The 27,971-nt window shown below is 45.8% G+C and overlaps 1 protein-coding gene across 1 annotated transcript; it reads right to left on the bottom strand.

The window, feature by feature from the left end:
- FYB2 (FYN binding protein 2) lies at window positions 1-27,455 on the bottom strand. Its single transcript, XM_059478354.1, has 20 exons — window positions 27,395-27,455; window positions 23,035-23,737; window positions 21,568-21,762; window positions 20,489-20,522; window positions 17,483-17,571; window positions 16,698-16,726; window positions 15,749-15,780; window positions 14,871-14,955; window positions 13,941-14,082; window positions 11,912-12,032; window positions 11,770-11,813; window positions 11,420-11,489; window positions 9,132-9,215; window positions 7,928-7,956; window positions 7,086-7,146; window positions 6,455-6,553; window positions 4,652-4,736; window positions 2,653-2,827; window positions 1,496-1,529; window positions 1-462 (listed from the first exon to the last, which is right to left on the bottom strand). The coding sequence occupies exons 1-20, from the start codon at window positions 27,434-27,436 to the stop codon at window positions 453-455; spliced, it is 2,163 nt and encodes a 720-aa protein (XP_059334337.1). The 5' UTR covers window positions 27,437-27,455; the 3' UTR covers window positions 1-452.
- Window positions 27,456-27,971: the final 516 nt, after the last annotated feature.

Raw genomic sequence — 27,971 nt, forward strand, 5'->3', positions numbered from 1 at the left:
TTTATATATTTAACACAGCAAGATTGGTGATACATACTACTGCTCCCAATACTTTTAAGACCAAAACCAATTCCAGTTTATAGGGTGAGCTTTTTAAAGAGCAAATCTTTTGGGGAAACTTGCAGTTCTGACAGAAATGAGACTGAGCCACTAAACTGCACTATTCTTTTCCTTAAAATGTAGAAATAAATTGGCCATTTCAGAGCTGAACAACAAGGTACTCCAAAAAGTGAGAAATACTGAAAATAACTAATAATCAGTGAAGTCATGTTATAAATGGCAGGGAAAAAAAAAAAATGGAAACATCTCTTGCACATTAAACAGTGTACAAAACTCCAGCTTTATTTACATTCCCATCACCACCCCACAGCTGACCAACATGGGCTGTCAGGGATGCAGGAAGCACAGGAGACCTTCAGGGATGCTCCAGGGGAGAGCAGCTCTCAGGGCAGTTAGTACTGTCTGTCTCAAAGAAAAAAAAAAAAAATAAAGGAATTTTCCCAGCAAGGGCCACCTGGGTAAGAGGAGGCTAATTTCTATGAATTATGCATGAGCATGCAAGGAAATGCTGCAGCAGGGAATTTAAGGGTGTGCTTTGGCAAGGCAAGGCACGAGTGGCCCATGTTTGCAGCAGATGTGGATTAATATGGCATATTAATCCAAGTCAGGAATCTCCAATTTACACAAGTCATGACTGGACAGGGCTTTTTTTAGCTGCAGTTGGACTGGAAACTTGTCCAGCAGCAGAGCAAAACTGGAAATACTTATTTAATATTTCATACTGGCTGTTTACATTAACTCCCCCTGCCTTCAGAAGTTTTAAGTACGTTTCTCCAGCTATCCCTACATAGGAAAGAGAGCAGAATATGTCTCAGAATCTCTGCTGGTCACAGTGACTCTGAGATATGTACAAACTTCTTTTTTCCCAGCCTGGCAGTTGAAGGGGGAGTCAGGATTTTTCTGTTCTCCTTCTCAAGGTTGTTTATTGTTTCTTATCTATAAAATTCTTTCTCTGACCCAATGAAGTCTGTCTGGCAGGTCGGGTTGAGGCACACTGGAGTTATCTTTTATACTAAAAACTACGTGTGCATTATTTACAATAACTTCCCAATACCTATCATCTATGTTAGACAGTGAGTTTCTACTCTAAACCAATCTAAAAATGCCAACATCACCCAGAAGATGGAGGCCAAGAAAAAGAAGGAAAAAGGACAAGGCACACCCAAATTCCTCCACCTTAGGACCCTGAGCCCCCACTCAAAAACCTCAAAAATCTATTTTTCACCCTGTGACAAACTAACTATTATTCTTCTTAAACTTTGTTGACTTGTAATTCTTCATATAAAGGTTGGTAATTGTTTTTAACAAGGGCTAAATCAAAGGCACAGGGATCTTGGGCTCTGTGCCAAGGGCTTGAGCCCTCCAGGGCAGCCAGAGGAATTTCCTGGGTTCTGACAAATGTGCATCATAATAAATAAAAAAAATCAGAGATTACCTGAAGTTCAAGTGTTCCACCAGAACGTATCCATCTGCGGGAGGATGAAAAAGGAAGGGAATTAGCAAAAAGGAAGGGAATTAGCAAAATCCTAATCCTAATCATTAAGAAGCTATGAACCAGCATTAGCCTTTTAAGCAAAAGAAAGAGGGACCCTCCCCCCCTTAATTATATGCTCAACTAAACCCCAACCCCTGATTTTTTATCATGCTCACTTCATGACTCACTTTCTCTTTAATCATCCAGCCCAAACTTTTGTCATTCGTATCAATAAATCCCCCCTCTAACAAACCACTCATCGCTCCAAGCACCACCCCCTGAGCCTGACCATGAACTTCAGCTTCTTTGACCAGTTTTCAAGCCCATCCTTCCTAGGAATCCCACTAATCCTCATCTCAATAACATTCCCAGCCCTCCTACTACCATCCCTGGATAACCGATGAATCACTAACCGACTCTCAACCCTCCAGCTATGGTTTGTTAACCTAGTTACAAAACAACTAATAATACCTCTAGACGAAAAAGGACACAAACAAGCCCTGATTCTAACATCCATCATGATCCTCCTTCTACTCATCAACCTTTTAGGACTATTACCCTACACATTCACCCCAACCACCCAACTATCCATAAACTTGGCTCCAGCCTTCCCTGTATGACTAGCTACCCTCCTTTTAGCATTCAAAAACACATAATCGATTATGTGTGATGCTTTTTATTAAGAGCTCTGGGAATTGGGGTAGTTTTCCACCCAAATCTGATTCCAACCATACATCTGAGATGATCATGCTTTTATACTCTGTCGTTATATAACTTTCCTGTTAATTATTAAACTTATATTGTTCTAGTGTATACATAGATTTCAGCTAAACATAGCCCCCTTAAATTTCCAACGTAGTTTCTCATGATTCTTATGATTGTATAATATTTAATTACTAAACAATCATCACATCTAACAATTACATTGTTTATCGTACTGCTTACGCAGGTGCAGTGATCTGAGAAAACACAAAGCCTGACATTTTCAAAGACTATCTTTAACATTTCCCAGGGCTCCACTATCACTCCTAACAGGACTGAGCTTCACTAGGCCGTGTGGTGGTTTGGGAGGTGGTTTGGGGGGTGGTTTGTCACCCGGAGCCGGGCTGCAGACTCACATCTGCCCTGGGCGTTGCGGCAGATGACGGCGTGGCCCTGGGCGCCGTGGGCCGTGCCGTGCGTGTCGATGACATCCAGCTGTTCCCCAGCTGTGAGCGGCAGGTCGGCGCGGCGCTGGCTGCGCACCGAGCGCGCGGCGCGGGCCCTGGCGAGCACGCGGATCTCCTCGTGGTACTGCAGGAAAGGACAGGGGTTATTCTGTATCTGTGTGTGCAACCTTCACAGGGTGCTGGGGAGGGAGGGAGGGAGGGAGGAGGAGATTTCAGGGTGGGTCGTGAGGCTTTGGGGAGAAAAACCCCAACAACGCCTCTGATGAAGATCCAGATGAGAGCAGTGCGACTGATGCCTTGAAATGGCTACCTAAAACTGAAGCTAGACAAAATTAATAAAATTTGAAGAAATAATATTTGAAGAAATAAAATCTGAAGAAATAAAAGCGGGTATATATCATTTGTTCCTATGATATTTTATGGAAAATCCCTTTGCTAGGATTTTTCTCTTGAGAAGCCTCAGAAAAGAAATGTGAACAATAATGATCTGATTGCTTGGAATGTGGTTTAGAGGTTGTTTACTAACAGGTGCATCTTTGATTGGTTTTATGTGAATTGTTTTTACTTAATGATTAATCCCAGTCCAGCTGTGTCGGACTCTCTGGTGAGTCACAGGTTTTTATTATTCATTCTTGTCTAGCCTTCTGATGGCTCCTTTCTCTTTTTTTAGTATAGTTTTAGTGTATAATTTTCTTTTAATATACTATAATAAATATATTATAATAAATATACTATACTATAATATACTATAATATGCTATACTATACTATACTGTAATATGCTATGCTATAATATCATATAATACCATATAATATCATAATAAATCAACCTTCTAAGAACTTAAAGTTAATTCTCATCTCTCACCTCATCCTGGGACTCACAACACCACAACAGGTATTATTGCAGGCCTTCAATAGGTACATGTTGGGCAGTCAGGAGCCTCCTTGAGGCTACACCCAAGATGGACAGTGGTCACATGTTTTTCAGACAATTACAAGTTTGGTCCATTTAAATATCAATTAGTCCTCCAATTACACCCTCAGGTAATTGTGGGAAATGGATTTGTAGACTATTCTCAAAGCCTGACAGAAGGCTCACACAGCATGTAAACCTTGAGAAAAGAAATGCTGACTTAGAAATGCCATGGAATAGGACAGACATTGTTGAGAGAGAAATGGAACTAGGAAAAAGTTTCGAAGGATGGCCTTGCAAATAAGACTAAATACTTTTGGAGAAATAGAACTATGAAAGATGCACTGTAGTAAGACCCATGAGGGGTAATTTTAGATGATTGGCTTCAAGGCATTTACAGCATGGTGTGGCAAAAGCTGATAGGCCAAAAAACACTTATAATATATTGTAGTTAGGAAGTAGCTGGCTTCTGATAGTGATGAAGTGAATTATAACAGTTGTATTGTCTCACCCTTCACATGAGACTGAAAATGAAATAAAAGTTTTTAAAACACCTCTCAGTTGTCCATCTCTGGGTCAGAAAAGGGCTTAATCTGACAAATTGGTGCCCCATGTGAGGAGATAACTCAGCACCAGTTTGCTCCCCCCCAATTCACTTTTGTCTGTACTTCTCTGGGCCGGAGGCAGTAAGGTGTCCTTGAAAATCCGGCCTAGAGGGATTGTTTTGTCTGACCAAAATGTGAACACAGTTAACTGATGCTTTATATGGAGTTTAGAGTCATACACTAGTGCAGTACAGGATTTGAAAATATAACAGTTAAACCCTAACACATCAGCTGAGGACCAAGAAGGTGCCACCAGGTGTCTTTTAAGCAAACCACAGAGCTGCTTTTCTCCTCTGGACACCCCAGATCAGGTGAGAAGGCAACAGGTCAGGGGAAAACTTCCCCAGCACAGCTGAGGACCAACAACATGAGTAGTTTAAACAAGCCACAGAGCTGCTTTCCTCCCCTGACACAGCTAGAAAGACACTCACCATAAATGTCTCTCTAAACAACTTCTCTTCTTTGTCCATCTTCTTGCTCTTTTCTTCACTGCTCTTCTTGAATTTGAAGATATTTCTGCAACAAGAGAGAGAGACACACATACATTTACATTTCTGAGCTGCATTTAAATAACTCCTGGCACATCTGAAATTGCAACCCAGAGCCTGATTCCAGCCTTGTCTGCAAGGAACTCTTGGAATAGCAAAGCACACAAAGTTCACATCCCTATTTCTCAGAAAAGGGTGAATAGACAACTCAAGTTTAGTGAGGCACAACTTGAGCCATTTTCTATCTCCATTTGGGATAATTTATTTTTTCTTTGTTCTGTAAGCAGCGTGGGAGCAAATAAACTCTCTATTGAGTGTTTCAAATCAGCCCCATTTTTATGGAAGTCAACAATTCACTTTTCCCCCAGCAGTTTGTCTCCTTCTGGTTTTATTTACGCTCAGAAATTAAGGGTCCCCAGATAAGTCTCATCCTGAGTCACTTATGGAAGTGGGGCTTGACACAGCTCTTCAGATTTTCTTTGGGATTTTTAGCACACAGAGGAGAAAGTGCCCCAAGCAGACATTTATATGCCATTGTAAAGTGGAAAACAAGTTCTTATAACCCACTAAAAGGGAGTGGGGCATTTCCTGCATATGGGGATGCCACTCTTTCTGACACACAAAATTACAGCTGCAGCATTCATTTTAAAACTAAGGAAACAAACACCAAACAAAAAAAACCCCACCCATTTGTAATAAATTATTAATCCTTGGCTCATTTTGATGCACTTAAAATTAAAGAGGAAGGGAAACAAGAGCTGAAATTAGGGACTTGTAAGCTGTGAAGAGATTCCTCCTTGGGCAGCACCTGTGATCAATAAAGGAAGGTTGAAATTGCATGGACTTTGTGTTGGTCTGTAAAGTTACACCTGAGACTCTGCACAGCACAACCAGTGGTGCTCAAGCAGCCCCAAGCAGGAACTCTGTGGTGAGAACCCAAAAATGGGTCTCTGACTTACATTCAAATTCCCGGGTATTAGGTAATGAAAAAGGTCATCGTGATGCACGTTTTTGTGGTCTAAAAGGGAAAGGAAATCCCTCACCTCCATGTGAATTTTTGCAGCACAAAGAACAAAAAAAAAAAAAACAAAAAAAAAAAAACAAAAAAAAAAAAAAACCAAAAAACCCAAAAGAACAAAAAAAAAAAAAAACCAAAAAAACCCTTGCTTTTATGCACAAATGGCACACAAGAGTCAATGAATTCAGCCCAACTAATCAATACTCTAAAATACAAGGCTCTTGCCAAAATCCTAGCATCTTACAATCATAGAATGGTTTCACCTCCTGCCATGGTCAGGGACATTTTTCATTATCCCAGGGTGCTCCAAGCCCTGTCCAGCCTGGTCTTGGACTCTTCCAGGGATCCAGGGGCAGCCACAGCTTCTCTGGGCACCTGTGCCAGGGCCTCACCACCCTCATAGGGAGGAAGTCCTTCCAAAAATCTAATCTAAATCTACTAAAATAGCAAAAAGGAGCCAAATATGTAGGAAGTAACAACTTTTGGCTCAGCTCAGTGGAAAGTCATGACAAAACTTCAGGATAAGACCTTTGGGTATCCTCCCCTTATGCTCAGCTCAGATCCAAGGGTTTGCTTCACCCTTGAGATATTTTCTGCAAAGACTCCTGAAATCCTGGACTATCAACCAGGACAAAATTCCTGTGCAATCAGGGACATCCTGCTCCTGAAAGCACTCAGAGATGTGCACAAATTCAGACAAAATGGGAGCACAGAATGCAAATCAAGACCTTTCCACGCTGTCGATGTTGATGCTTTTCCTCTTGTCCTTGTACTCTTTCGCCACCCGAAGTTTTGGCATCCGGACTCTGTACTTGTCATCCTTCCCTCTGAGAGGAGCAGACAGGCAGGAATTCAGGTTTTTCCCAGCAGATTGTGTCCCCTCCCCAGATCCCTGTGTGCCTACAGAGCCTGGATTTTTCTCCATCTCCCCCCCACACCCTGCACTGAAATGCAAACACTTGCTGTGATTTACACCAGCACGCGCAGCCACCGCAGTCATCTGGCAGCAAGACACCAGGACATGCTGTTCCTATTAAAAGTAATTTTTCTGGCAGGGAGCCTGCCAGGACAGGGCTGATAATCGGGTCTGGGAGATGGAGTTTTCCTTCCTTAGGAAAAAGATCAGATTTTTCACGTGTTTCAGGGAGCTGCTCTCTCCTTTTCACGTCTCTGGCGCTAACTGGGTAACAGATCCTGCCAAATTAAACACACACAGGGAGGGCAGCTGGACTGTCTCCAGAGGACTGAATCCCAACCAGATCATGACCCTCAGTGGGTTACAGTACCAGGCACAGGTTTGTGCCAGGAGGAAAATCTCCTTGGCTTGAGGACAACCCCAGGACAGAGCACCCTCCTCACCTGGTCTCTCTCTGCTCCACCTCGACATCATCATACACGTTGTCCTCCTGGGACACAGTTGCTGTCAACCAAAATGCAGGACAGAAAATGATTAGAAGATGTCCCTCTGAGCCTGGTACTCCAAATAATCTATTGCAGAGGAAAACTGGGGCTGCTGCTTGTTGCTCAACCCAAAGGGGCCAAGGAAATTCAAAAGGAACCTCGGAGCTCCCAAACACCCAGCAAAGGTCCAGCACAAGGAATGATGCTTGGGTTGGTTAGTTGTGTTTGTGGGCAGTTTTCTGCATGGGTTTGGCCATCCAGCTCCATGGCTGGAGCAGGAGCAGCAGCAAAGCCCCAGGTTTGCACTGCAGCCAGCCCAGGAAGTGCTCCCAACACAAGGACTTGGGTATGTTCACTCCAATGTTCAACTTCTCAGGGTTGAGGTTGTGTCCACTCTCTTTATGTAAAGGAACTTGACTCTCCAGCAGGCAGGAATAAAGAGTTTTACAAAGAGTAAGCCTCTTTGTAAAGTGGAATTAATTTTTTTTTTTTTAAGCTAGAGTACCATGGGCTCACACACCACTGCCAGCAGCAGCTCTGCATGGGTAAGTGTTTCACACTTTACCTTCCTGGATATACCCAAATCTGCAGGAGGAATCCTCTTCTTTAAAGCTAAACCACCCAAAAATGAACAAAACCCCCACTCTCAAATGAAACACAAATCTCTCTCAAGTCTTCAAAGTCTTCTGCCACAATACATGATTTTCAGACAGGCACAGTGTACCAGGCTGATGGTACAAAACATTTGGCTCTTCAAACCCACACAAATCCCCAGGAGTCAGGTACAGGTATGTGCTTACCTAAATTTGGTACTGAAATGGAAACCAGTCTGTGGATAGAAAAAAGGCTTTTAGAAACAAATCTGCACATCAGCAATGCCCAAAAAGCCACAAGGAGCCCCAAAAAGCTGTCAGTGATGCTGCTGAAGAGACAGAGACAGGTCGAGGGCTCCACGGTACCAACAGCATTTCCCAAAATTATATCCCTTGCTAAATAAGCACTTCCAGCAATAAGAGCCACATGTTTATCAAGCAGGAAAGGTCTACACTGCATCCAAAGAACAGTCCAAACTCCTGCTGCCCTTCTCAACAGCAAGGGGATTGCTGGACAATTGGAATTTTTAGTCAGTGGCAATTCCTTCCTGTAAGTCTGCCAACATCAGGGGTTGTCCAAGAATTTAAAGGTGACAATTCTGTAGATATCTAAGATTATTTCAGGAGCTTTAAGGGCTCTTTGAAACAGGAGAATGGCACAATATCAGGTGGGTCTTTCCCTATTATGATATTTGTATTTGAAGGAGCTGCTGGAGGGCATCTTACGTGAAAAGGTTTGTAGGGAAAACCTTCCTGACATGAAAGAGGAAATGTTTAACCTGGAATTCCCAAAGAAATAAGAAAAGGAACCATTTTCCTGGAGTTCAGACAGCACAGGAGGAGGCAGCAGTGGAGGACAGGATCTGCAGGTTCTGCACACCTGAGGAAAAGGCAATTTCCCTGGAAACTTATGGGCGGTTTTGCATATTAGAATACCCAAAAAGGCACTGTAGGAAGTTATACCATATTCCCCACCCTGTTAGAATGAAAACTCACTGTTAAACTTCTCCAGCAGATGCTCTTGGCTCTGAATGGAACTTGGAATAAAACCCCAGATCAACAAGGCTGTCCCCGATCCTGGCAGCAGGGATCACCTTCCTACATTCCCCTGTGCACCTTGTGCCATGCTGAGGCATCAGAAAGGTACCAAAAGCACAGAAAATCTATGAAAACCTGGAAACTGCTGTAGGACCAGCTCCAGGAGATTCCTGATGCTATAGATTCTGGAGAAGCTGCACAGATGGACCATTGGCCATAGTAGCTCCTAGTGAGTTGATAGAAGCACTTTTGGCCTATGTTTCCAAAAAAATATCTGTATTCCTTACTCCTAGAACTCCTGCTCTCCAATAATTGCCAGGAGGAATGCTCAGGTTTGAAGAGGGAAGGGATGGGACCACCAGCATTTTCTTACCTTAGGTTGTCCTTGAGCCTGAAATTGTTCAGCTTCAACTTTTCTATCTTAAACAGGTTTCCAAATCTCTTTTGTTTTTCTGTTCTGTCCAAAAGAGAAACAGCTTTTAAATTAAAAGGGACAGAAGGTGCAGAAGCAGCCCCAGAGATTCTGGGAGCAGGGAAAGGAAGGGCAGCAGACCCTGGACCTCAGCTCAGAAGAAGAATTTAAGCGTTAACAGCATCATATGGATCACAGATTCACTGGGATCAGCACCAGCACAGCAAAAGTTGCTTAATAATTAAGTCCAAGCTGATATCTTTGCTTAGCTTTAAACTTTTCTGTGTTAATTGAAGCTGTTCTTCTCTGACCCAACAACTAGTGGGTGATCCAGGCTATCTTTGGAGTGAAAACTCGTGAGGAAAGGGCAGCATTGCCCAGAAGCATTGCAGAGACCTTTGAAGGGGACATCAAGGGCACCTTCTGGGCCACCCTCCATCACACATTTCCATTGTGTGTGTGTCCTTGAGGAGGATGGTCCAAGGCACACACTTCTCTCTGAAGTTTACAAAGGGCTGCAAATCTACACTGCAATTTTCCTGTAAAGTATCTGCAGGCAGCCCAGGTCCTCCCCTGGGGGTCATTATCCTGCACAAGGACCATTAAAAACCTTTTATGTGTCTCAGCACACTTAATCCTGCCCGTGGGATCAATAGAGAGATCACAGAAAGGCTGGTTTGGGGATTAGGACCCTGCCCTCTGAAACCTCTGAATTTGGTCCCAAATGACCTTGAAATTCCTCTGCAGCCCCAGCAAGATGCTCTGCTCCCTTTGTGAGTCAACCAGAGAGTTTAATTTCTGCATCCATGCGCAGGGGGGTGAAGAAGAGGCAGGGATGTTCTTGCCAGGGGAGGGGATGTGCCTGATCCATGTGGGAACACCTTTCCCTTGGGATGGAGGAGCTGCTGCTCCCCCACCACGCGACTCCCATGGACAATTTGCAGAGAAATGACACTTCCTTTGTCGCAGACATATTTTCATTAAAAATCCTTTCCTTAGGATTTTTTCCTCCTGAGAAGCTGAGAGGCCTCAGGAACAAAATATAAATAATGGTTATCTGCATCTGTGATTGGTCTCATGTGGTTGTTTCTAATTAATGGCCAATCACAGGTGGCTCAGACAGAGAGCAGAGCCACAAACCTTTGTGATCATTCTTTCTTTTTCTGTTCTTATCTTAACTAGCCTTTTGTGATGAAACCTTTTCTTCTATTCTTTTAGTATAGTTTTAATGTAATACATATCATAAAACAATTAAATCAAGCCTTCTGAAACATGGAGTCAGATCCTCGTCTCTTCCCTCATCCTGAGACCCCTGTGAACACCGTCACATTTCCTTCTTTTAATAACCATCCTGCCACCTCCAGGGGGTTCAGCTTTCCCTTTTCCCTCCCTCTCTCTGTCACACACAGGCTGGGCTGGGATGCAGATGCAGGCCAGTGCAAGCTCCTCATCCATAAGGGAAAAGCAGATTTTCAGCAACACCTTGTTATTCCTCCCACACTGCTGCTCAGGAGAGAGCCACCAGATGCACTCCAAGCAATCCTGTGCCACAGATGCCTTTCCCAAAGGCAGCCTCTGTTCCTTTCAAAGGCAAAATTTTACTGCACGAGGGTAGGGAACCACACAAAACACAACTAAAATTCACCTTACACCTCCTAATCCATTTGGGAAGCTCAGGCAGCGCATAAACCAGAGGCTGCAAAACTCATTGGTTTTATAACACACCCCATGGAAAGCAAATATCTTGAGAGGCTACATAAAAAATGAGCTGCTTGCAGGTTAGTTACAGCACATCAGGTTCTTCTGCAGCCTTCTGTGATCTCAAATGTGAGCATTTTGTCCTGTTTGTCCCTCGAGCATCCCCTCTTTTGGCACACACAAAAAAGGTGCAGCCAATTCTCAGCTACGGCTGAGCAACACTTGGGATGAGGAGAAGGCAAGTGAGGCTGTGCTGTTGATGCAGGAATGGGTCTGGGAGGGCAGCACTTCCAAAGGATGGAGGGTGTTACAGGAAGAAAAATCCCCCTCACTGCTCTGGGATTTAATTTTGGTAATGGCTTTTTGCTCCCAAAGTGTTAGCCAAAGGGGAAAGAGGGAGGAAGACGGGAAGAAACCCACCCACACAACAGCTTTCTGCAGCTGAGTCAGGGAAAAAAATAAAGAAAAAGGCTTGCAGCCAGTACCTGGCATGTGAGATCAAGTCTGAATGGCCGGAATTTCAAAGGACAAGCTAAGAAATTGCAACTTACTCTGGTTTTGCAGGGTTATCACCCCCAATCTCAACATCTTCATATGTTTCCTCGTAGCTGTTTCCTGAAACTTAAAACCAAGGCATGCCATTAGGACTAGTTCAGTAGCAATAAGGTGAGGTTTGCTGGACAAATTGCACCCAGACCTTTTACACTTCACTCTTCGGGGCTGCTCAAATGAATTCCATGCTAGACATGTATGCTACTCCCCACTGGTTTTAATGGGAATTCAGAGCAACCCAGCCAGGAGGAGACACTGGAGATGCTGAAAGTGAAACAAAACCATTCCCAGCATCTCCCAGGGACCAGCCCAAATTAAAAGCAGCTTCTGATTGAGCTTCCCCACTTACTGCTGTCTGAAGTGAAGGAACTGGAGGCATCTGAGCCGTGGCTGCTGGAAGACACAAGTGTGACATGGGGGAATGCTGCAGGAGGGATTTTAAATGACATTTCCTAGGCACAGGCACTGCAAGAGCCCAGGGCCACACTCACAGTCTGTCCTGCAGCTCCTCAACATCATCATAGATGTCCTCTGGGGCCTGCAGACACTGCCCAGGGCTTTGGCCCAAGGCTGATCCTTCTGGCTTTGGAGCACCAATACCCATGCTGTGGCCTGGAAATGAGATTATAAATAAATACATGAAATAAATAAATGAAATAAATTATAAAGAAATGAAATAAATTACAAATAAATGAAATAAACCTTTCCTTTAGGAGCTTTTCTGAGGAACACCTCTCAGAGAAAGGAAAACTGTTGAGGGTAACACCACAAATAAGAGCCTGCAAATATATTTTCCATTCCAGGAAATTCTCTGCTCTGAGACACTTCAAGAAACAAAAGTGAACAATTTTCGAAGTTTGTAGCTTTAAAAGTCGTAAAAATATTTTATGTTTTAAGAACTTAATATGCCTGTCGATTTTTTCAATTGTGGCAACTCCGACCCAAATCTTCCTCACCTAAAAGCATCCAAGAGATTATTTTTGGATCTCAAGGGAGGGATTGGAGGGAGAGCTTGGCATGGTTGGTGGAAATGTTAAGAACCAAATAATGAACCATTCCATTGGAATCCACCTGTAAATCAACACCTTGGGAAGGACCCAAGGAGGATGAGCACCCCTGGGATGGATTTCACTGAGGGCTGGAATCAGGCCTGGGAGTTGCACCTCATGAGGTGAGAAACAGATTATTCCTGCAGAACTCCTAAGTGGCAATGTCAGAACGTTAAAATTGACTTGAGAGAGTTGGAGCAATGCAGAAATGCGGCCACAAAAATAAAAGCAGACAGTGTTTGTAAATGAGCAAGGGGAGTGCTCCAGGCCAGGCTGGGCAGGGCTTGGAGCACCTGGGACAGTGGAAGGTGGCAGGGGGTGCAAGGAGAGGAACAATGAAATGGTTTTTGTCATTTATTTATATTTTATTTATTTATAGTATATTTCATTTATTTATAATTTATTTCAGCTCCCTCCAACCCAAACCATTCTGATTCATGCAATGCATCTTGCTGGACACAGGCACCACCTCAGCATGGTCCAGCTAAAGACCAAAACTTCTGCAAAACATCCAAGTTCAGCCGGCCAAGTGGTGGACCAAACAGTTCTCCAAATCAGCCTCTCTGTTGGAGCAGGAGGCTCACCAGGAGCACTTTTGGGGAAAAAAAAAAATCCCAGCAGAAATTACCTCCAGCTGTTAAAAGGTCAAGCAAACCAGCAAGATCTTTTACAGAAACAGACACCAACCAAACCAGAAAATTATTATGAGGTGATTTAAAATAATAATAACAAATAAAAAAAGAAATACCTGAGAACCACACCAATAAAAATAACCACGGTCACAGTCAATTTACACTTTCTCCTTCACACTCCTGGTCTGCCCACAGAGCCCAACAGAGCCACTTTTCTCTCTTTCATCTCTGAAATGCTCCCATATCACACCAGTGGCTCGCAGAGCTTGTGCATAACAGGACCATGAACATTTACAGCTGAAGTTGTGCTTGCAGAGGGGATGTGATTTGGTTTAATTGTGCAGCTGAGGGGCCTTTCAGCATCTCTGGCCACTGCCTCAGAGCATCCTGAGAGAAAGGAGCCCAAAGTCAGCCTGGCACCACGAGGAGATGGAGCAAGGAGATCCTCACCCTTCACAGCCAGGCACAGAGGGAGGCTTCAGGCTCTCACCCTGCTCATTTCCACCCCAAGGCTTGGCCAGCCCCTTGCCTGAGAGCCCATAAATGATGAGGAGCAGAGGAGATGGGTTTCAGCTCTCACGGATAAGGGCAATCTGCTAGGAAAACAAACACCTCGGCCGGGGCCGCGCAGACGGTTAACCAGCTTAGGAAGCTGCTTGCACAGCCAAAATAAATGATCCACACCAGAACACAAACGCTCAGGCAACCTTTTGACCCGGTTTAACTAAACTGGTTCAAGAGTTGCATCCAAATTTAACATTCCCACATGGAAGAGACATTTGGGCGGCAGATGGGGCTGGGGACTGGGGAAACGCTCGGTGGTGCAAGGAGATACTCACAGTGCTGTGCTCTGTCTCTTGCCAGCCCTGGTGGGGTTGGATACGTTGCATTTTGGGGACTGGTCACATCCTGCTTCCCTCGCAGAACCTTCAGCCCAGCTCTGCCATCTGCCTTGGGAGACATGTACTCATTTCCACCTGTCTGGGGTCCAACGTTGGGTTTGGTCAGTGCAGCCCTCAGAAACAGCTTTCTAATGTATATTTCTATTACACATCCATGCATCCATAAGAATATCAATTATCTGTGGACTTAAAACAGTTTCATGTCACAGACGTTTTTATGAAAATCTTTTCCTTAGGATTTTTCTTCCTGAGAAGCTGAGAGGCCTCAGGAACAAAATGTAAACAATGGTTATCTGCTGCTGTGGAATGCAACAGGTGCATCTGCGATTGGTCTCATGTGGTTGTTTCTAACTTATGGCCAATCACAGTCAGCTGGCTCAGAGAGAGAGTCTGAGCCACAAACCTTTGTTATTCACTCCTTTCTATTCTATTCTTAGCTAGCTTTCTGATGAAATCCCTTCTTCTATTCTTTTAGTATAGTTTTAATGTATATTTATATGATATTTTTATAATATAATATAATATAATATATATAATAATAAAATAATAATATTATATATATTAAAAATAATTATATATATCATAAAATAATAAATCAAACTTTCTGAAACATGGAGTCAGATCCTCATCTCTTCCCTCATCCTGGGACCCCTGTGAACACTGTCACAGTTTCACACCCTTCCCCATCAACCTTTCAGGCTGAAGCAGTGCAGTGATGGACAAGCAAGAGAGAAGGTGGAAACACCCTGGGATTAAGGGCTCAAGTTTCCCAAAACATTTCCCCAACTTTTTCCCAAACAGAGTGAGGACAGAAGGAGAAGAGACATCCTATAATAATCATTAAAATTAACCTCAAGGGTACAATACCTCAAACATTTTGTTCTCCTCCAGTTTTGCTCTTCCATCACTTGGTTTTCCCTCTTTTTCATCCTCTGTCAGAGCTCTTTCTGGACTGAAACGTTCAGAAATGAGAGAGATCTCAGACACTTCAGCACAGTCACAAACACACTGCCTTGTGACAGTGCCCAAACAAGCAGCTCATTTTCTCTCTGAATGAGGGAGATGCCCAAATGACCACCAGTAAAGTGAGGCAAATCCCAATCCAAAGGCCAGTGGTCGCTCAGGGATAATACAAATAATTCTTGGAAGAGACACAAATTAATATTTTTGTTTCCCACAGCTGGAAAGGACAAAACAGATCCATTTGTGGCAGCACCTGGATCACACAATGTGCCTCTTACCACATTGAGATTTAGGCCAGAAGAAACAGCAACAGGATGCAGAACTTGATACCTTTTTTCTCCACAATTCCTACAAAAGTGACCCCTTTTTATCACATAACTCTTCAATCACCAACAAAAAACCCAGCCTTCAGACAGTGACCATAAACACACACCACAAGGAGCTCGAAGTGGGACATTTGTAGGGTGAAATTCAGAATGGACCTTGCCTTGCCTTGGACCTAGGACCAGGTGCCTCAGTTTGAGAGCCTCATAACTCTCCCTGTTTAGAGGTTTCAGTAGGAATAGAAAGTGCAATTTTTTACAATCTTCCTGCCAGATATGTTTTAGAATGAAAACAATCTTAGAAACCACGAGTGCTGGCAAAGAAAAGCATCATCTCTGCTGTCTTGGTCATGAAATATATGAAATTTCTTTATATTTACTGAGTGTTACAATATTCAATTCCTACCCCTAATCAGTTGTGGGGCTAGAAGAAGTTTGAGGGAGAGGAAAGGAAATTACCTGGATTTGGCAAAGGGGAAAATCTTCTGTTTCTAGAATAAAGCAGAGGAAAGCCTTCAGCCACTGTGCTTTTCTCAGCAGTCAAGCTTTCATACAAGCCCTCAGCTGTCAACCAGCATTTAAAGAAATATTTCTTTAGAAAGCCCAGAAGTATTTTATGTTTGGAATAGTCATCAGAAAAGTATATTTCATGTCCTTTGCAGGACAGGGAATGCACATATTGACAAACTATCCAGGGATAGTAAAACAGTGCTGGGGTTGGACCAATGGAGCTACTGGTCAGCATGGAAGCTATTACAGAAAGGAGAGGAGGAGGAAGTTTTTAAAATTTAAATAAAAGATTTCCCAGCCTGCCATAAAGTGAGACTGCAGCCAAGCCAGAGAACCTCTGTGCAAATCACACAGAGATAAATATGTTTGGGAAGCTGGGCTATTTCCCAGGCAGTGGGATGGCTTTGCAAGCCAGGACGTGAAACTGGAGTCTGACATTTCCCCAAGAGTTCCAGCAGGGCCAGAGCTGATGGCCAGGACATGGACACCTCCTGGCATGGGGTGATGAGCTCTCCAAGTGTGCTGCCAAGCCAAGCAGCCTGGCTCAGTTTTGCTTTTACATCCTCACAGAGGGATCACCAGCACCAGCTCACCCCTGGCAGGAAATTCCAGAACATTGCAGTGGATTTTTTTCCTCCAAAATTTCACATTCTTGATATTGGTGCTTAACACTTAGTCTACTACCAACATCCATCCAGGTGGTGTTATCACTTCCTTGCATTTCTGCAGTGGAAATCAAGGGGGCTGACTCTTCCCACTGGTATGTTTGGGAACTTCATTAGTCTTTGTGTCCCCTCTGCAATTTCTTATTTGTTTTTTGAGAGTCTTCACAGACAGCACGCAGAGAAATTCTTGGCAGGTAAGAAATGCAGATATTAGAAGTTTTCAAGACGCTTACCTTGTGTTTTTGAGGCTCTGCCTTAGGTGCTAGGAAAGATATTTATGAACAGATATTAATTTTTAGCCCATGTTAAAGTCACTGCACTTTTAGGTTCAAAACTCAGCTTCAGCTGGGATGCTCAGCATGCAGGCACACATTCCCCATGTCCTACAGATCCTCCCTCTATTTGAGCATTGGTTTGCATGCAGGGGGCTGCAGCCCCAAGCCTGACTGGCCACATTTTCAGGGATCTGTGAAATCCCAGGGGGATGTGGCATTTCCCCCACAAGGGACCTGCTTGGCTCCTTTCCCTCTGGGAGACAAAACCTGTGCACGTGGCAGAAATTACCTTCCCAAAGCTCCCATAACTTCCCAAACCTTCCAAACACTGGAAAATGTAAAAGCAGAGCAGTGGCACCTTTGATAGAGAAAATTATACTGGGAAAAATATTGATGGACCTGGAAAAATCTCCTAGTCTGTGCCCTTCTGTTGCCAAGAAGATGCTGAGGCTTGCCTCTCTATCTTCTTTTTATTGTCTTCTACATAGGTCATGTCTTATGATATTCCCCACTGAGTTTTACCATAAGCATCATTTTACCCCCAAAATTTTAACATTTTTTGTCATTGCCCCTGAGTCCTCACATTGCAGAGGGGGACAGGACACTCATACCTCTTCTCCCAGACCACTGTGCAGCTGCTTTTCTCAACAAAAACCTGTATTATTCCCTATTATTTCCTATTTTAAAGGCTTTTTTCCCCAGCTAGCACATAATTCACCTCCCAGTGCTGCCTTTCAAAGTACCTTCAATGACACTCAAGGTTGTGGCGTCCCCAGACTGATTCAGGTACATTGGGGCTTCTTCATAATTATTCTGCTCTTCAAGCTGAGCACTGAGAAGATGAAAAAGAGAGAAAAGATTTTTTTTTCTTGTCCCTTTTAGTAGTATGAAAAAAAGAGTCATCTTAAGGACAAGGAAATCAAGAGCTTTGATAGTGAGCCTACAAAAAAGCAAGGTGAAATCAGGGATTCCTCAGAGGGAGAGGAGACCTGTGGCACATGCAGGGCTCAGCTGAACCTTCCCACTGCTCATCCTTTGGGAGGCCAGGCTGCATTCCGAGGGCTCAAAGCACATCAGGAGACTTACCACCAGGGTTAGAGCCTCCTGCCTACAGCAATCCTTCAAGTAGAAATAGAAAAAAACCCCAAAACCCAGAAAACAAAACAAGGAAATCGAAGCGCAGCATTTTTCAAGCCTACTCCGGTACTTTGAAATTGATAAGCATTCTCAGTTGAACTCTTTGGCACGTGGGCTCTCACGGAAAGGATCATTTAAAGGTGCTGCTCCTGAGCTTATCAAGCCACGCACTCCATGCCAGCACTGTGAGTGGCACGTGCCAGCCACAGGTGGAAGGGAAGCACCACAGCTCCAGCATCCCACAGCCCCGGTGCTGGGCTCCCCAGCCCCAGTTCCCTTCTCCCCATTCTCCTTTTTCCTTTCCCCCTCCAGAAATTCATGTTAGTGCCATTTGGGAGCAGATGGAGGGGTAAAACCCCAGCATTCCTGAATTACCCAGGTGAATCCACCGGCCCTTCCCCTCCGCCCACAGTGAGGGAGTTTTTGGCATTTTAGGAATGCACCAGGAAGCAGCAAAAGCACAAGACACGGCTTGTAACACACGTGGGGGACAGGGTAAGGTGGGGAAAGAGCAGAAGGGAGAATTCTAGCAGGAACTTCCTCCTTGTAGCTGTAAAAACCCTCAGGGAGGGTCTGTTTTTCCTGGAATCACCTCGCTGTCAGCACTCAGCTTCAACAGAGAAAGGACTAAGGGGAAACCAGAGCACAAGGAACAAGAAATTCAAGGTGCACTTTGACAGCAGTGAAATCAGAGAAGGAAAAGCCCCTGAAGTCAAGCAGGAGGCTGTGCTGATGGCAGGGGTGTCCCCTGCAGCCCCCAGCCACCCTTGTGTCCCACAGGGTGCTCCTCATGCCACACAGCCCAGGAATTGTCAGCACCAGAAACTGTGCCAGGGGGTCTCCAAGAGACCAGACTCCATTCCAGGTGAGGCTTCAAGGAGGGGAATTCCTGTCCCCAAACTGCTGTTATTTTGCTTTTATGCCAGAGTTGTTTAATTAATTCCCCCTGTTATCACACAGTTAATATTTAACAAGCGACCTACTGTAAGGACCATATCACAAGTGTTGGAGCAGGACAGCTAGCCCTGCTGCATTGCATTGCCAGAACAGCTTTGGAGGAGGTTATTTTTTGACCAGTTCTCTTCTGACAAGCACAGGTTAAAAGTTAACACCAGCCCACACTGGCAGGGGCACCTCATGATGTCAAGAACAACTTGCTGTGATAGCTGGAGGAGTTGTTTGAGCACAGAAAGTATTTTAAGAATTCCCCTCTCTTTGCTTTGGTGCAGCTGATCCATTTCCCCTTTCCACACCTACAACAAAACGTGTGTGAATATTTTCCCCCACTTTTGCTGTTCTTGTTGTACAAACCCCAGGTTGCTGCACAGCCACAAGTCAGAGACCAGAAAAAGACAGGATCTCCCTGCATACAAAAAATAATTGTGTCTGCAGGAGTTTTGAGCTGCTTCAAACTCAAGTGATTTTGGACCACCACCCAGTAAGAATGTCACTTCAGCAGGTAGAGGCTGAAGGGTGAAGGAGAGCAGTGGCTCCTGTGCCCTGGCTGTGCTGGCTGCACAAACACAGCATCACAGAATTGTGCGGAAATAAAAATTCCTTTGCTGCTGGCAAAGAAACCCTCAACACCTTCTGGCTATGCCAGGGCTTTGTTTCAGCAACAACAGTTTCCAAAAGCATTTCTGTTCTAAAAACACAAAAGTTGAGTACACAGCAAACAGGAAGCAAAAATCATACACAGGGTGGGGGTGATGACTGCAACTAAAGCAGTGACAGAATTCTACTCCCCACCAGCTAAACCAGACCTAAAGACATGGATATGGCTCTCCACGAGGCATTAAGAGCCCAAAAGAGAAAAGAAGGACGAAGTTTTCTCCATTAGGAGAGGGCCCTGCCAGCCAGCTTTGAGCTTGCCATGTAGCTCCATCACACACAGAATCCTAGAATGGGTTGGGAAGGAGCCTCAAAGATGATCCAGTTCCAAACCCTCCCTCTCCCACAAGCAGGGACACCTTCCAATAGATCAGGTTGCTCAGGATCCCATCCAGCCTGGCCTTGCACTCTTCCCCTTCCTTGAGCAGCCCCTGGAGCAAGCTGCTCATCCAGGATGGGCCATTCCCTCCAGGCTGAAGGGAAATGGGATGGGGATGCTCCCATTGACGCCTCAGGTTTTAGCTTTTCTATTTTTCAGACTCTGTGCTGCTTTAGTGTGTGGGTCTGAGCTTCATATTAAGTGTTGGTGAGCTCTGTGCACAGAGCAGGGGCACAAAACAATTCCTGCTCCAGCTGGGCACCAAGGACAAATGATCCAAATCTCAGCCCTGGAGCACAAACCCCGTGGGCTGGAGAGAGAAAAACAAGCAGGGTGGGACTGCCTGGGCTAAAGCTGGAATGGGACAATGAACTGCAAGGTGCAAATGGAGCAGAGCTGATCCCAGGGACAGAGCCCGTGCCCGCTCGTGCATTTTGGGGCCATTTTGGTTCATCTTGGGTGCAGCCCTGGCTGGGCTCTGGTGCTGCCCAAGGTGGATCCATGGAGGAGATCCTTGGAATAAATCCCTGCTTTATTCTGTAACTCTGTCCAGCCTCTAGATCAATCTTCACAGGGCATCCCCATCCCCTGTGAGGCACACCTTGCCTCTGCCCATGCTCACCTTTCAGGGGTCAGGTAATCCTCTTCTGCAGCAGCTGCACACAAAGAACAGAGGATTAGTGATGGAAGGCAAGCCCAGAATCCTCCAGAGCACACGGGAGGGGTGACAGGGACAGCCCTTCCAGGGACAGCCCTTCCTGCTGCACACCAAGGCAGCCATGACACAGCACTGCCAGCACAAACGGGGCACCTGCCTCTGTTCATTTGGCATTATTATTTCACATTTCCCGCCTACAACCTCAGGCTTTCTAGAGATAGATAATATTGGGAGGGCATGGAGATGATGGCATATAACTAGTTCCCCCCATCAGATTAATATATTTAGAAAAGTCAAGCTAGAAAATAGTTTCAATGAAAAACTCTTTCCTTCTCATTTTTATCAAAGCCAGGGCACACCAATAAGAGCTGGCACTGTAAAGCCAAAGAGCTTTAGCACAGCCCTTCTTACAAAAGCAGCTCCCTTTGAATTCATCAAAAGTTGTGCCTAAAGATCTGGCTGTAATTAAGGCTGTATCTATAAAGAAACACCACTTAGCAGCTTACTAAGTGTTCCAGAATATTCTACTATGCGACATCAATAGGCTTTTATTATGGGAAACTGAACTTTTGCATTTCTTGATGTCGGAACGCTTAACGACATTGCCCTCTGTTGTATTTAAAACAGAAGTGGGGGGGATTAGCAGACTGTTCCCTAACAATTTTATTGTGCCTTCCCACAGTTGTGCGCTCCAGAGTGGAGGCATTTCCCATTGAAGGGGAGTGATAAAGATCAGCTGGGCTCACAGGCACTGCTGCTGCTGCTTTACAGCCAGCTGTAAACTGCTCTCAGCACGCTGCACTTGGGAGGGAACCGGGTTTCTGGAAAACCAGATCCCTTCTCCAGATTAAGAGCAAAAATCGGCCCCACTGAAACTGCTGGGCTCTCGTTAATGCTTGAGGAGGAAGTTATAAACGAGTAACAATGTCTGATTTCTGTGCGCTGGAAATCAGCTGTCAATAAACTGCTCGTTTTAATTCATTTTCTATAAAACATATCTGGGGGGGGAAAAAGACTAAATATCTCTTATAAATATGTCTTACTTGTTTCATTTCCTCTGTGCAGCAAAGGCATGGTGCTTTGGAAAGCACTGAGATCAACCTTTGGGGGTCTTGGAGGCTTCCCAGGGGCAGGGCCCAGGGATGCAGCTGAAGGCAGAGGTTTAATCCTTGGCCACTTGCTCCCAGGGCTGTAATTCCATTTTCCTGCTCCAGGCTGGCAGAAGGGAGGTTCTGATTCTGCTCCAGAGAAGCACAAGGACAGGCAGCAATTAGCCCTGATTTAAGCAAAAATCCACACAGGACCATTAGCTGTTGTACTGACATTTCTAATCAGCTCTGCTTCCTCCATTACCACGGTACCAGAATGGCACAACAAATGGAAAGGCCCATTTTTACAGATTTTTACCACATGAACCATGCTGGGGTCTCAGCTCTCGACAGCTCCCTTCCTCTGGATTGTAAAATACCAGCCCAATTTTCTGTGCTGGTAACAGTTTAATCCAGCAGGATTTAGGGCTGTGGCTATTTGCAGCGCTCAGTCCAGGTGAGGTTGCTTTCCAGGGTAAACAAAGACTTAGGGTTTTCAGTGCCCCATCACCGAGCAAGGGGAGCTTCACAGCCTCTGAGTTTCCCAGCATCAGTTTCTCTAAGAAATGTATTCTCAGATCTTAAATATGACCTTTGGCAAACCTGGGAGGGTGCAGAGGTGGTGGTGGTGATTCAGGTTTAAGCTCTTTTAATTAGAATTAAAGTGTCTTTTTAGACCAGCCTTTCAATGTGTGTGAAGTCACATTTACCTTGGGATTGCAAATGGTCAAGGCACACCAAAACTAAGATGGTTTCCTGTCCTCAGTTTTCATCCTTCTCTCAAAATATAGGCAATTTCCTAAGTGATTTTTTAAAATAATTTCTTGGATATGGGGAATCCTCCTCTTCCCCAAGCAGAGCAGCAGTTTGAGACCCATTTCTTGCCTCCAGAGCAAGCACAGAGCATTCCAATGGGCCAGCCTGGCCTCTTGTTTGAGGGTCCCAACCCTCAGGAGCTTTTCCCTCCTGCTGCTGCATCCTGCACTTCCAGATCACCTGTGCACTCATCTATTTCTACATTCAGTGTTAAGAATACACCTTTCCATACCAGCCTTTCACATCTGTGTGAAGTCACATTTACCTTGGGATTGCAAATGGCCAAGGCACACCAAAAACTAAGATGGTCTCCTGTCCTCAATCTTCATCCTACTCTCAATATATGGGTAATTTCTTAGAGTGAGTTTTTAAAATAAATGTTGGATATGGGGAATCCTCCCCTTACCCAAGAAGAGCAGCAGTTTGAGACCCATTTCTTGCCTCCAGAGCAAGTACAGAGCATTCCAATGGGCCAGCCTGGCCTGTTGTTTGAGGATCCCAACCCTCAGGATGCAGAGCCTCTGCTGCTGCCATACCCTGCACTTCCAGATCACCTATACACTCATGTATTTCTACATTCAGTGTCAAGAATGCACCTTTCCATACCTTTGTGGAGCTGAGGTGGCTCTCTGGGTGCACGATAACCGGGCAGGCAGAACGCAGGTGCCACCACACCCTCAGCAGCTGCTCCATCAGAGCTCCTGTGTCCTCTGGGAGCCTGAGGAAGGACTGTCCCTCTGCCATGCACAGCATCCTTCCTCTGGGCACGCCACTCCAGCACAGGGGAGCTCCCAGAGGCTGCCATCCTGGCACTGCCTGATGCAGCAGGAGCTGAGCTGGCTGCCCGATGTGTTGGACTTGTTTTCTCCTTGCGGGATAAAGTCTCTTCCCAGATCTGTAGGATGTGCTGGAAAGAATCCGGGAGCTGAGGGTCTTCTGGAGTTGTTTGGCTTGATCCTTGCTGGTCAGTGGCACAGGGGAGCAGAGGCTTTTCTGAGCTGCTCTTGGGAGGACCCAGCCCTTTCTCTGAGGTGCTGTCCTTGTGCTCCTTGCTGTGCCCCATCTGCTCCCTGTCACCCCCAGGCTGTGCCAAGGGGCTGTGCTGGGTGAGCACAGGGGGCTGGGAGGTGGGATGGGCAGGTCTGGACACTTTCACCTCTCTCTTAGGCAGGGGCAGAGGGCTGGAGGTGTTCCCTGCAGAGCCAGGTTTGGGGGCAATCTCCTTGGGAGGTTTCTTCTCCGGCGTGTTGGCCGAGTTGGAGTCATTCTGAAATCTTGCTCGGAGGGCTTTGAAATCAGTCACACCTTCCTGGGTGAGGGGAGAGAGGAGAGCACAGAGCAGCTGCTTACAGAGGTGGCAACATGCAATTTAAACAGTCATCCTGTTTTCAGAGAGAAACAGGCTGCACACTCAGCCTTGGTCACCAAGGACATGCCAATCCCGGTGAAAATTTAAAAGCAGCAGAGGAGAATTTGCTCTTTCAAAGGATCCTCCAAAGGCTCACAAATCACTTCTGGTGAAGACAAAAGAGCTGAAAACAGGGGGGAAATGCAGGAGCATAGCATGGAAAGCAAGCAGGAGCAGCGTGGCCAGGGGAAATGCCTCCTTCTCCCCAGTGATGGAGAATTTCCCTCGGGAGGATCTGGCAAACCCTGAATTGAATGTTAAAGCTTTCCTGGCAGGGGTGCTGCAGTCCTGTTTATACACCTGCTGGGTATGAAAGCTGCACTATATTTCCAGTACACAAACACCAAACAGGGGAGAGGCCAGTGCTGCTGCAGAGATGCCCAATCCATCCCCACCCTCCTTGAGAAAACTCCACCGTGAGAAGAGAAGCACCAAATATCCTCCTTGGTGCTGCACTCCTAATAACCTCTGGGACAAAATGCTCTTCCTCCAGGGTGCTGGTTCAGCTCAGGGTCCCTCAGGTCACCCAGGGCTCTTTGGGTGCCTCTCCCCTTGCCTTTAACGCCACTCCAGGAAGCAGAACACACCTAACCCAAAAAAAGCATCTCCCAGTGTGGGTGACGGATACTGGCCATGACACTCAGCTCCTCTCCCACACAGTTACCAGACCCCAGGTTCTTGAAGAAAAGCAGCAAGTCAGTGACAGTGCAGTTTAAAAGGGCACTTAGAGAACATTTTGTTTCAGTCCCTCACTCCCCTGCATCCCACGCTGGAGAAAAGGGAGCACAAGTTTTTGCCTGCAGTGCTGTGGCTTCAATTCAGCCCTGAACTGAACTAGGGAGAAAATATGAAGAAAAATTTATGAGCTACTTAAGTCCTTGAACTGCTCTATAACTTTTTATATGCCATGATTACATTAGGTGCTCTGCTCTGGCAGCTCAGTTCAGCACAAGGCTTCACGAGAACCTGTCTAATGAGGAAATTGGAAAAAATTATCTAGGACAGAACTTCGTTATTCTGAAAAAAGCTCCAGCCTTAAGTGTTAAGACAGAACAGATGAATAGCATACTGAGGTTTTATTGCATTTAATTGCACGATTTATTAAACACTGACAATTTCTCTTGAATAACCCCTTTCACTGACTTTATTACTTTCACAGGGTAGTACATGATGTAAAGAACCAGCCCTTGGGGGAGAGGTTTGAATTGCTCCAATTATATTTCATATTAGTGGTCAGCAGCCTGATGCTGTGTGAGCTGCCCAGACAGGCTAATCTAGCAGAGAGCCTTGGGAATGGGAGCTTCCAGAGGCACACGGAGGATGAATCAGGTTTAGGGGGAAAAAAAATTGAAAAAAAAAATCCCTCCAGTGATGCCAGACAGGAAATAAAGCAGCGAGGTGCCCTAATGCAATTGCAGGGAGCTGTAGCACGTGCTGCAGCAGTGGTTGAAGAGTTCAGAGCTGTTTACCTCCCCACGCTGATTTTCTTTACTGGAGGAAACAATTCCTCAACAGTGCCCTCAGAGACAAAGAAAAGAGAAAGGAGAAGAACCTGATTGTCTCAGTGTGCCTCAGGTGAGGCAGACACGGGGATTTTGGTCAGGCCTCTCCCTGGCACTGTCTGTGATAGAAGTGGGCTGTGACAGTCAGGAGCTTGGCTGCTTAATTAAAGTGGGATGGATAGGAGCTTTCCTTTCTCTCCCTCCTCAAATTGTTATTCTTCTTGCCTTGAAATGGCATCTTCAGCTGATTTGGCTAATTAAGAGGGAGATTATCTGTGCTCAATGCTCTCTCAGGGCCCCTTACTAGGATGTGGTTCCCCCAGAGTGCAGCCTGATGGATGCTCACAGAAAAAGGGACAAGTATGGCCCCAAACACAGAGAACTGCTGGGGTTAAATTGCCACCTCCTGCACACCCACACCCAGCTGGGCAATCCATCCCTCCCCAAAAAATCTCCTGCAAATGCTGCTTGCTTGCACAGGGCTGAGCTTAGCCAGACCCTCCAAGGTGCAGTGAGTTCTCCCAGTCTCTGCAGGGATAATTCTCCATCAGAGCTGGGGCTGTTTCAAACCACAAAGCCATCCAAGCAGCTCTCCTGTTTGATCCACACACCTTCAGGGAGATGCTCAGCCTAAACACAGAGCTGGGCAGGTCACACGTGGAGCCCCAGGGTCCCAGGGAGGGCTCAGGTCCCCTGAAAATCAGAGCAGCTGACGAGCAGGGAGAATAAACTCATAAATTTAAAGGCCTGCCAAAAGCTCACAATGTGCATTACAGATACATCTGGCCAAATAATTGACTGTGAATAATGCTACGTTTGGCAAAAGCCCCTGCAAAGATGAGAGGGGAAGAGAGAGAAAAAAGGAAACAAACTTCCACTGGCCGGAAAGCTGTGAGGAGTCAGGGGACAGAAGCATTACAGAGTCAGGGGGCACAGAAACTTTCCATATTTGCTCCCTAAAAATAAAGTGCTCTCCTAACATCAAGATCAGCCTAGGAAACAGAATAAAGCTCAGCTTAAGCCTGTGATAAGGGTGGCTTTTAGAAGGAGCACCAGCAGGAGGTTTGTGCTGATAGTTTGGATTAAACAAAAGGAATCTGAATTGCAAAATCCCAGAATGGTTTGGATTGCAAAGGACTTTAAAGACCAATTTGTTCCAACCCCCTGCCATGAGCACACCCAACACTGACCAGGTTGCTCCAAGCCCTGTCCAATCTGGCCTGGGACATTTCCAGGGATGGGGCAGCCCCAGCTTCTCTGGGCAGCCTGTGCCAGGGCCTCTCCACCCTCCAAGTGAAGAATTTCTTCCCAATATCTGATCTAACCCTGCCCTCTGTCAGTTTGAAGCCATCCCTCTTATCCTGTCATTCCAGGGCTTTGTCAGAAGCTCCCCTGCAGCTCCTTCAGGTACTGAAATGCTGCAATAAAGTCCCCCCAAAGCCTTCTCTTCTCAATTAATTAACTAAATTGAACTAATCCTCATTAGTTTCCTGCAGCTGCTTTTCTAAAAGGAATCAACCCAGGAAAATAAACCCCATTCAAGACGTGGCACGCCCGACAGCCGAGAGGAAGCACTGCCTGTTCCCCTGCTGGAATTTCTCCGGCTTGCTCCATCCTTTATCTTGATTGCCCAGGGAGCTGTGGTGGGTAAATGTTTAATCTGTGCTGCCCTCTGCCCTGGCGTGGCACTGCTGGAGCCAGGCCAGGCACCCCGGGCAGGCTGAGCAGAGCAGAGCACACTGCAGATACCATCGACTCATTAACCACCAGCTTCTCCCAAAATAAACCAATACACCCAACTCAGCTTTTTGTTACAGCAAGAGGCACAACTGCAGTGTCAGAGTGAGAGGGGAAGAAAGCAGCGCTGGGAGCCCCTTTTTGGGGCAGCAAAGCAGTTTTTGTGTGGTCTGCACACAGAGCAATGAGAGCACACCTCACTCCCAGGATAAACAGCTCCATGGAGAGAACAGCCCCAAGCCATGGCTCAGCAGCAGAAAACCGAGCAGAAATCCTTCCCCCGGGCCAGCTGTACAAGAGACAGAGCCCCAGCAGTTACCAGGTCCATCCCTCGCTGCTCCAGGCCAGCTCCAGGGTTCATTCAGCCCAGCATGCTCCGTGTGCCCTCCTGCTCTGCTGCTCTGCTCCAGTGCAGCCAGCCCAGCCCAGCCCAGGCGGAGCCAGCCCCAAACACCAAACACACCTGGGCTGAGCCTGGCTCTGCCCCCGGGGCGGGGAGAGCCTCACCTGGGCTGGGCTGAGCCTGCCCAGCACTCCCTGACCTGAGCCACAAATGTCAGCACAGCACAGCCCTGTCCGTGCCCTTTAAAGTGCTCTGCAGTCCAAACCATTCTGGGATTCTGCGGATCAGATTCCTTTTGGTTAGTCCAAACCTCCTACTAGAAGCCACCCTTATCACAGGCTTAAGCTGAGCTTTATTCTGCTTCCTAGACCATGGGAGGTTTGGCATGAAAAGAGATGGGAAAGGGCCAGGTCAGGTTTAGTTTGCTTTTTGAGGGAAAGAATGACATCCGTGCCCTCATAGCACCATCTGTGTCCATGTGATGCCCATGTCTGTGGAAGTTTATGGGATCTCTGAGTGGTTTGGTAAGAAGGAACAGTAAAGATTGTCCAGT

Source organism: Ammospiza nelsoni, chromosome 9 (assembly GCF_027579445.1).
Source record: "Ammospiza nelsoni isolate bAmmNel1 chromosome 9, bAmmNel1.pri, whole genome shotgun sequence".
Lineage (NCBI taxonomy): Eukaryota > Metazoa > Chordata > Aves > Passeriformes > Passerellidae > Ammospiza > Ammospiza nelsoni.